Source organism: Sycon ciliatum, chromosome 8 (genome assembly GCF_964019385.1).
Source record: "Sycon ciliatum chromosome 8, ocSycCili1.1, whole genome shotgun sequence".
Taxonomy (NCBI): Eukaryota; Metazoa; Porifera; class Calcarea; order Leucosolenida; family Sycettidae; genus Sycon; species Sycon ciliatum.
The window spans coordinates 7,528,160-7,538,711 of record NC_088650.1 but is presented as its reverse complement, the minus strand read 5'-3'; the positions used below and the strand labels follow the sequence as shown (position 1 = coordinate 7,538,711).

Sequence of the window (10,552 nt, the reverse complement as noted above, 5' to 3'; positions counted from 1 at the left end):
GGCCACCAGCAAACAACAGTAAATTAAATAATAAAATTATTTTTCTACAAAAAGTACAAGCAGTCTGTTGCAGATTGCTGCCAAGTGGCATAATCACTAAGTGTTGAGAACAAATACTAGCACCAGTGCTTGTAACGGGATTTGAATGTTCTTCGTATACAAGCTCAGTGGCCAGATAAATAACTGGGGGGGGGGGGGGCAGCAGCTTTCAACCTTTTTGGCAAACTCCCCACCACATACACTTTCCGGCTCGAACAAGGTCCCCTGGAGAGTGCACGTGGTGGGAGGACTGAACTAAATCACCAGATAAAATTAATAATGATTATGTAATACTGGCGTGATCATGTCAGTATGGCTGTACATGTATGTATGCTGGAACTAGTGATAATATACAGCAACTATGTGAATGATATCATTTTTACTTAACCCTTTGTGGGTCTTACTCAATGTATGTGAGGGGTGGTCACGCAAACACGCGTACAAACAACCAGCCATAACTCAAGTTCTGTAAGTTGTAGGTATGGGTAAACTATATATTTTCAAAATCTGTATGCCTGGACGAGTCCAGAAAACACAAATATGACTATGTCCAGGCAAGGGTATGACCCGTGGTAGCCCTTCAAGTTGAGAGAAAATACAATTGCGAACAAAAAACACAAAAATCACAGCACGAAGTGCATACCAAGTTCGTGATGGAGCTGAAGTCCTATGATAAACAATCAGGTAAGCGCTACGTCTTGGTGAAGAATATATGCTGCTAATTCCGTCCTTGAACTCCAACACCTCGCCATCGGCGAGGCACCAGCAGCAAAAGTTCCACAATATCACAAATTTGGTTCGTTCACCTCAGCGCTGCTCGCGTCAGATTCGCTCCCGCTCAGATGAGTACTCAGGCGCGATGTCACGCATGCCGTGATTCTCACGGCCAGGCGAATCAGCTGATCGCACCTGACAAGGCCTTGGTATATACAGAAGCCTTGCTTGGTAGTTAACATGTTTTTCGATTTTGACAGCATGTTACAAGGCGAGGACGCGTAGTGCTCCTGACTACAACCATAAACCGGTTGGCAGAGTCCCGGTCTTGCGACCATTTGAACCGTATTGGGAAAACCCAGGTTCGGACCCTCGTTACTCTACGGGTTGGTAGGATTTTTATAATTTTCGTTTTTTTGTGTTGTAGAAGTCGTCGTGTTGCCGCCGTAGTATAGTATTGTTCACGTTGCTGCCGCTGCAGGGATCACGTCTGGAAGGATTTGTGATGTTATTTTCTTGTCTTCCTCTGTAATTAAATTATTTGTGATTTATTTCTTTTTTCTTTTTTTGTTCTTTTGTTCTTTTTCTTTTTTCTTGTCTTTTTTCAACTTCTGCCCATGGCGTCCTTCTCTCAGCTCGTCAGCTGTAACAGTCATAGTCATCACCATGACGACTGTTGTGAGAAGGTGCTCGCTGCCGACGAGGTTGGTGATGTCCCGACGAGGCCATGGGTAGGCCTTCACCACGTCGGAACACCCCGTCTGCACGTTGGTGTTGTGGTCTGGGTGTTGATGGACGTTGATGTTGTTGTAATAGTTGTTGTCGTTGTAATTGTCGTTGATTGTTGTTGTTGTTGTTGTTGTTGTTGTTGTTGTTCTCCTTAGTGTTGTTCTCGTTGTTGCTGTTGGTCTTGGTAATACTAATAGTCTTGTTCACGGACCTCATGAATTCCACAAATAAAACAGAGTTATATTTCTTGAATCAGCTTCAGGGTTACTTTTCCTTCAATTATGAATGATTTGTGGAATGTTGCAATTGGTAACATGGAAACATAAGTTCAGTGCAGCTTCCAGTATGTTGTTCAGGTGAGGTACACCGGTTTTTGGGGATCAAATGTCGGAAGTCAGCATTGCTTACCTCGGCTGTTGCGCTGGACCGTCTTGGGTTCACTCGTAGTTAATTAATTGTGCGTCCCCCCAGGGGGTTTGGGCTCTCCGGAGCACTACGCGTCCTCGCCTTGTAACATGCTGTCAAAATCGAAAAACTGACAAGGCCTTGTAAGAGTTGCTGTTGCTGTGCTTCCTCGCTGGTTGGTAAATTTGATTTCTTCATTCGGGGACGATTTATTTGAGCTAGGAGAACTCAACGGAGCTCTCTTTCTCACCACATTACGCTGGAAATCCTCCAGGGACAACCAGCCTAGACTGGTGCCGTCAGTGTCCCCAGGAAGCGTTTCTGACACGGCCTCAAGAGATGCACTCCCATTCTCGAAATGCGCGCATGGCGGATGGTCGTCTTTTCCAATTTCACCAGACTTCAGTCGATCGATACTGCAAAAATTTGTATGGTAAGTATGGTTGTTTTTTACACCGTTGGAAAGCCTTGGACCTCAGCTACGCGTGGAGCACCATTTTAGTTGTCTCCTAGCAACGATACTCACAGAAAATGCGATTTTACTGTAAGGGTCACATACGACCCTTACGCTTATGTGAGACCCATAAAGGGTTAAAAAATACATTGCATGACATCGTCCTGGATACATTGTATGTTGACTTACTGCAGTGCAATCATGTACAGGCACGATGTACATATTAGTACATAGTAGTGTTTATATCACATGGGCTGAAATGTCCACCGGAAACGGCAATCGATACTTCTGGCAGACCTGTCGCAGCGCTCGCTCGTATGACTGGTTGAGACGCACGGCCTGCTGCAGAGAGATTTTCATGTCCTCGATCTCGCGGAAGAAGTCCTGCGGGGAGCAAGAAAGAGAGAAAGAGAAGAGAAGAGAAGAGAGAGAGAGAGAGAGAGAGAGAGAGAGAGAGAGAGAGAGAGAGAGAGAGAGAGAGAGGGAGGGAGGGAGGGAGGAAGGGATAGAGAGAGAGCGAGCGAGCGAGCGAGAGAGAGAGAGCGAGAGAGAGAGAGAGCGAGAGAGAGAGCGAGAGAGAGAGAGAGCGAGAGAGAGAGAGAGCGAGTGAGCGAGAGAGAGAGAGAGAGAGAGAGAGAGAGAGAGAGAGAGAGAGAGAGAGAGAGAGAGAGAGAGAGAAAGAGAGAGATATATATATAGAGAGAGAGAGAAAGAGAGACAAAATCCGTTGATCCCCGAGCTGCAGAGAGTGCTCAGAGAGAGAAAGAGAGATATATAGAGAGAGAGTCTCCATTGTCGGGACTTCATACACCCCACTGTAGGTCCGCTACCAGCACCTTCATCATCTCTAGTTGCACTGGGGAATCAGTAGTGCTGCAATGAGTGCAGGTGTTTGCAACAGTTGCGTTAAACTTCGAAATATGCACCTTTGTCTAATGCCACCAAACCTACTCTGCATCTTGTCCTGAACCTACTGCTGCACTGTGAATGCATAGTGATACTATACTGAGTTACACAGGGTCCTCTGTACCGGTATTGTTTTGTTAGAATTCTTGCTCGTGGATCGCTTTTTGCGACTTGCAGCGGAAACTTCTTGTTCTGCCCCCTGGGCTAGGAAGCTCTGCTCGCCGAGTATCGAGCCCTGTGTGATCCTGTGTGATCCTGTGTGATCCTGTGTGATCCTGCGTGATCCTGCGTGATCAGACAAAGAAATCTATTGTACAAGCGGGGTTGTATTCGAAAACCTACCTGCATAGATCCAGGGTGCACTGATCATTTTGTTTTGCCTTTGCCGCAGTTCCAACTTTCAAGACCCCTGACTCTCTATCGCCACACACATGCATACATACATCTCGCGGTGGCCACATTGTAGGTGGCCGGCCAGCTTCATCCAGCGAGCAAGCATAAAAATTGCGTATTTGTACCGTGTTGCGCACTCGGGCACTCGTATGCCTGCGAAGGCACAAACAGTCGCTCACCTTGTCAATGACGGATAGCTCAGCTACACGGCCACATTGTTGTACATTCAACACCGGATCACAGCCACACAACAACATGAAGAAGCAGCATATCAGCATATCAGTATCAAGCATACAGTTGTTGCTAATACTGCAAAGTACAGATAGGACACAAGAAGACACAAGCTGGCAGCGAAGCTGAAAAGTTGAAAACCGATACCGAGTCCAAGTGTTCAGAGAGGAGCCTGCACTAGTTCTGTAGACTGTAGGCACTTTCAAAGTACACGTACCTAGTGAACTAGTGCAGGCAGTCTGATGTTCAGAAACTGAGTACGGGTTCAGGGCTAAAGTTTCGTAGAGTTGCGCATGGATCTGCATCAAACGATGCGGATGTCCTGTACATACTACGTCTGTCCAATGTACTAGTAAATGATGCGATGTTGCAAAGCTACAGATGATTCCTGCGACCACCACTCACCACTACAGTCCTGTAATCTACTCCACACCGCCGGCATGATACTTGATAGTATAGGGAAATGGCAAGTTGGCAAAACAACCGCAACTCCCAACCAACGCCAATAAGTCCGCCGACCCACACCACTAGCCTTCATCTCACCTTTCAATCTATCTCTTTCGTGCAATAGCTGGTCTCTTTGTCGTGTGACTTTGGCAAGTTGCTGCAGTGCTCCTGTGCGAATACAACACACCATGCATGCCCACACATGTAACACTGAGTATAGCAGGGTTGTATCCAGGGCAGCTGCCATGGATGAGCTCGTACACAGTTGCAAACATTTTCCAGCATAGTCTCACCAGGGAGTACTTTGAAGTAAGTAGGTATTTTACTACTCAAACTCCAATTCAGATTCCAGTTCAAATACTTGGCACTGTAACACAGTTCGCCCACTACATGACGTGTAGTGAATCTAGTGATGGAGAGCAGCATTGAGTACCAGCATCAGTGTTATATATGGCAACGTGTACAGTTAGTGCGGCTCCTGATGTCTACTAACACCTACTGGCATTTGCAGGTACGCGACCCTGCTTCTCCTGCAGTCGGTCCTGGAGACACTTCATCTCCTGACGAGCAGCATGCAGCTGCGACTGCAGTTCGCCATTGCAAGCTTCCAACTGTGCACAGCGATCTTTCGACAACTCATGCCGAGTGTCCGTTTCCTGGTGCATTGCCTAGCCGAATAACACAGGAAACAAGTTACATGTATTAGCAAGAGTACATGAAAACCAGAGTGTGCAGCTTGGGGCCTTTTCTGCTATGGGTGTCTGTCACGGCGGAATTCCGTGATTACATCATATTTGGCGCAGGTCTGAGGCGGGAAATGGCGTAGTGCGTACAACTGAGCTGCAGTTGTGCAGAAAGAGACCCGCTTGAATCCTGCTTGTACGCACTACATCACTAAAATGATGTAATCACGGAATTCCGCCGTGACAGCAACCCATCCGAGCTGCACACTCTGGTTTTCATGTACTCTTGGTATTAGGATGGGATAATTATTGTAACAGCAGACATTTTCGGTGGTGTTTTATTGTCGGTAACTTCGGTTCTGAAATTTTTACCAAAAACGTAACGCTCCGAAAATGTCAGTACTACAGTATACTAGTACACTTACCTGGAAAACGGGTTTACCGAAAATTTCCCTCCACCGACCAGGCCGATTTTGGAGAATACCGAAAATATTACACCACCGAAAATTTCTGCTTTTACAGTATATAATAACAATCTCTCCTCCTCGCCTCCTCCATGCGCTCTCAGCCGACCATTGCAGTGGCAATGTACATGTAGTAGCAACGGTCGGCTTAGACTGAGCACATGGAGGAGAAGAGGAGGAGGGATCGTTGCATTATTGAACAGCCGAATGGTACCCCGTTCACCGTTTTATTGAGAATGGGATATTCTCATAGATATCAGTATCATCATATTACAGACTGATGATGACTTTGTTCGGAAGAGTCTTGAACAGCTGGTTGGTATTCTGAAAATAGGATGCTGATGATACCCCCCCCCCCCTGCCTGTTTCCAACCTGGCAACAGTAGTCAGTAGTGTGTGAGGAAGTGATTCTACATCATATGCACCCACTACCTCACTCTTACTCTCTCCCCCCCCCCCCCCCTCTCTCTCTCTCTCTCTGCTGGTAAACTCACTAGAATTGTTCGCCAACTTGCAACCAAGGGTTGGTCGCTAACAAAGGGTTGGTTGCTAACAAAGGGTTGGTTGCTAACCAAGGATTGGTCGCTAACCAAGGGTTGGTTTCTAACCAAGGGTTGGTCGCTAACAAAGGGTTGGTTGCTAACCAAGGGTTGGTCGCTAACCAAGGATTGGTTGCTAACCAAGGGTTGGTTGCTAACCAAGGGTTGGTCGCTAACCAAGGATTGGTTGCTAACCAAGGGTTGGTTGCTAACCAAGGGTTGGTTGCTATGCCTTTGAAGGTGCATCATGCTGCCCTGCGGTACGTGACACAGTTTAGATTATCACACTGTGCTGTTCTAGTTTGCGTGAGTAACCAGTTGGGAATGGCACACTCAGTCCTGCCGCACGAATCACCAACAATCCATCACTCGTCCACTTAATACTAGACTCAATACATGCTGAAGGAACGCTACCCATGTGCGCAAACCGTTTGCGAATTGAGAGCATCGCCTACCTCCATCTTGGCAATGCACTTCGCCTGTGCTGCTGTCTTGCGGCGTTCCTTCTCAAGCTGAACCCGCAGCATGGCAATCTGTTCTGAACTTATTCTGTACGTGACAACATTGAAAGTTTCAGAAAGTTTAAAATTTTCCAAAGGCATCTCGCCTGTTGAGGGGTCTCCATACTCGACAGGGTTATCAAGTTGCGGAGGAGAGATGAGCACGGAAGGGTAAGAGGGGAAATACATTGCCTTGTACAGTACATAACAACACTTGACAGCATGCATGGCTGGAGGCGATTTAGAAAAGAAAAAAAAACTGATTATCTCAGACTACAATTATCCTGATGATGGGCCAGGCCCAAAAATTTGGTGTGATGCAAATTTTAATCGCAGTGAAGAGACCATTTTGGAGTTTGGAGTTGAGAAATGAAGTTTCTATACTGGAAGTAATCTAATGGCAGATTTGACTGTACAACTACATTATTATTTTAATAATTATGTAGTTATGCAGTCAAATCTGCCATTACAAATGTAGCGACCTCTGAAGTAGGCACGAACCGGTCATACCAAGTTTGTATTGCATCTTTCGCAAGAGATCACCTGCTGTAATAGACCGCGTTTGGTTGCGCCAAGGGGCGGTTGCTAATGATAGACTTGACTGTAGAGACTACAAACCGTGATGGCCAAATCGGTGCTTGGCAAAATGCGACCAGGAATTTCTGCAGCACAGCAGCATCCATTTAGCCCGGGAGAGTAATGACCCTTCACACCCTGTGTTTCTTCCTGTGTGCTGTACCTATAGTACCTACAGTACCTACAGTACCTGGAACTCTGTGAAGATGTCGTGTCAGACTGCTCCCTGTCTTTCTGTGCTCTTCTTCTGCATTCACCACATGAAGCTGATGCAGGACGATCGGCTATGGCAACACCCACCCACGGACACACGCACATGCACGCACATGTACGCACACGCACACACGCACACACACACACACACACACACACACACACACACACACACACACAACAATAAGATACAGCTCAATGAAGTAACCAGCACCATCCTAACCTATGACCGTCCTGTCAGTTGGGCTTCATCACCACCAGCGGTTAATTTAAAACACAAGAGCTGCAAGGCCAGATCACTACACTCTTTGCCTGCTTGACAATGTGCTGGGCTAATTAACCTTCAGCAGTTCGCCCTACTGTATAAGCACAAAGTTTCATTTGGAATTAACTTTCGCTATGTTCGTTAGGGGTCACGAAATAACTAAAGTTTGTACCAAACTAATTTTTTCAGAACGTTCGGGGTGACAGACCTCGAACAAAAACGAAATTTAGAACGTAACAAACCTGCTGGTGGAGTGATGTAACGCAAGATTTCGTAAACGAAAATTTGTACTTATACAGTGGGAGTGAATGCAGCAAAGCTCTTTAGTTTGATATACAACGCACGCCCGTGTCCAATGATAAATCATATTGCACGCATGTCAGTGCAGGTTTCGGGAGCGTCATGCATCGCAGATCTAGATGTATGCAACCGGCGCATGCAGCAGGCTATATTCCTGTGAACATGACTGTACTGTTAGTTGCATCGGTATATCAGCCCCCCCCCCCCCCTCCCTCCCTCCTTCCTGCCCTCCCTCCTGCCCTCTTACAGTTACTTCAGCAGTAGTATTTTCCCAAGCATAGTGAGTGCTAAAGCAGTGAGTCTCTCCCGGGGTCGGGTACCGATCTCACCTCCTTCCAACGCCTTGCAGCGCGCATTAAGCTTGGCCACGGTCTGTTGGCTTGCCAGCAGCGCCTCGAACAGCTTGCTACTCGTCTTCTCCGCCTTGGCGTGCTCACGACGTAGCTGGTCACATTGCCGTTGCACCTGATAACAAAAACCACCGCCTAGTAGTAGTCACGGGATTGCAGTGTATTTTAAGGCCTGATCAGGTGCCGGACCACCTCTCGATATCCTAAGGGCAACTACAACAATAGGCAAGGGGTGTTGTTTACAGTCACATGACACTGGTGGTCACATGACACATGACATTCCAGTCACATGACACTGGATAAGGAGACCACCTGTACATGCATGGGCACAACAATTTTGAAGGTTCCTCGAGCGATCGGCGCAGGCAGGTACGAATAGTGCACAAGCCAGAAGGCAAGTTTCTCTAAATTAGTAAACTTCTTGGTGAGCGTTGCACTTCATGTTCAATGTTGCCACCCAACCTGCCAGCAGACACATACATGTACGCTCGCAGACACACACACACAGACAGACAGACACACACACACACACATACACACACGCACATATACACAAACACATGCGCACACACACCACACACGCACGCACGCACACACACACACACCAGCTCAGTTGTCCTACCTGTAAGCAGGATACGATGTCCAACGTATGACCATGAGACTGCGACTGCATGGCAAGGATTCTTCAAGGACACGTACGAGTATCTCCTGTGCGCGGGTGAGTGTATCTGCAATACACAGCATCACACGAACTGCATTGAGCGTGGCTACGGATCACGAACTGGTCGGTCTGGTCAACAGTCTCATCAGTTAACGAGCTGCACTTATTTTGATCACACGCACAGCCCAATACGCACAGCCCAATGCTACTACTATAGCAGTCAGTGATAGACGCCGCTGAGCTTTTTATATGAAAGTGCATGCCTACATAGCGTTATCAAACATCACCGCCATGCATGCGCTGACTCTTACATAATTGTGTACTCCCAAACTGTAGGCCAAGGAACAGTCCAGCGGTTTGTGAGGCCCAGTTGTAGCTTGGCTGCAGCTGGCTGGCGTCAACGGTGATATCAGTACAGTGCTAGCTAGCCTAGGGGCTGTGCGTGTTCTGCAGGACTCAGCAAACGATTAATTTTGTGCGATGGGTTCTGGTCTGAAGTGAAACATCCGATGTCGGACGAACTGCGTACACCAAATTGGTCACAGTGTTCCAACAGTGACCACTGAGTCACCACGAAGGTAAGCCGGATACTTTGGATAGGTATCTGCAGCGCCCGGTGTCACGTAAATCTCATTCAGAGTCAATCAGCTCGGTAGGATCTATAAAATAAGGTTTCAAGAATGAAGGTCATGTCAAGGACTCAGATCTTTCATTCAACAGTCAGATGATTTCGAGTCGGACACCTCTCTCACTCTCATATCAAGAGCTTTGAGTCTGAGGCCCCCACACGTAGATCTAGACGGCCTCAGCTCCAAGTCCAACCCAGCCCATGTCCAGCATTCTTCCGGTGTTCTGAACGAGGATCGTCCATACTAGTACTATGGTCTATGGTCGTGTTACTTGTTGTCACGGTAACTACTACCACAGAGTCGCTAGCTCGGTCTACCATCTTGTCTCTTGATCTTCTAAGTAATTAGTTCTATCCGAGGCGAAGGCGGCGAAGTGTCGGGTAGATCTACACTATCCGTACACAGGTACAGGTACGGGTGCAGCTAGCAGCTGAGCTGAGCAGGTAGATCTACAAGTAAAACACACACAAGTGAACCTGACTTGCACTTCGTGGTGAGCAGACCTAGACTGGTATTACGCGGTGCATGTACTAGTAGCGGAAATATTTCCGCTCCCTTCAAACGTTCAGTCAGGCTTGCGATGCATGACGGTGGTTGTCACTTCTTCTTCTTCTTCGGCTTCGGTTCGTCCTCCTTCGAGCAGCATTCGATTTCGTGTCTTCTTGACCACCATCAAACGTGACGTCGCTTTGGCTTTGTGTACAGTTACGTGTTAGTGTAGACCTGGCACTTGATGGTAGCGAGGCGCAAACTAACTTACTTTAGTACAGTAGACTACAGTCCTGCAGCCTTGCACTTGCAGGGTGTTTCGTTGATCGATCGTTCACGAAGGACAAGCACACACAAGGACAAGTCACTGGAACGCGTCTTGGTAGATCTACATGATCCCACTCTGTTGCGATATGGGCCATAATTATCTTTCGCACGGAGGCCGCAGAGACGAGACCAACTGGGAAGTACTACCGGTAGTAATGTAGGCTACTAGCAGTAGGCAAGGAAGAAGTCATGATTTTCCTCCGCCTATCTTGACGGAAGTAGCAAGTACGGATGTGTT

General features: G+C 47.3%; 1 protein-coding gene across 1 annotated transcript; it reads right to left on the bottom strand.

Moving 5' to 3' along the window:
• Nucleotides 1–19: 19 nt before the first annotated feature.
• LOC135823122 (uncharacterized) lies at nucleotides 20–9,870 on the bottom strand. The gene is made up of 9 exons (XM_065335965.1): nucleotides 9,181–9,870; nucleotides 8,831–8,936; nucleotides 8,188–8,323; nucleotides 7,271–7,364; nucleotides 6,460–6,553; nucleotides 4,818–4,986; nucleotides 4,415–4,486; nucleotides 3,820–3,842; nucleotides 20–2,725 (listed from the first exon to the last, which is right to left on the bottom strand). The coding sequence occupies exons 2-9, from the start codon at nucleotides 8,879–8,881 to the stop codon at nucleotides 2,582–2,584; spliced, it is 783 nt and encodes a 260-aa protein (XP_065192037.1). The 5' UTR covers nucleotides 8,882–8,936; nucleotides 9,181–9,870; the 3' UTR covers nucleotides 20–2,581.
• Between the last annotated feature and the right edge of the window lie 682 nt (nucleotides 9,871–10,552).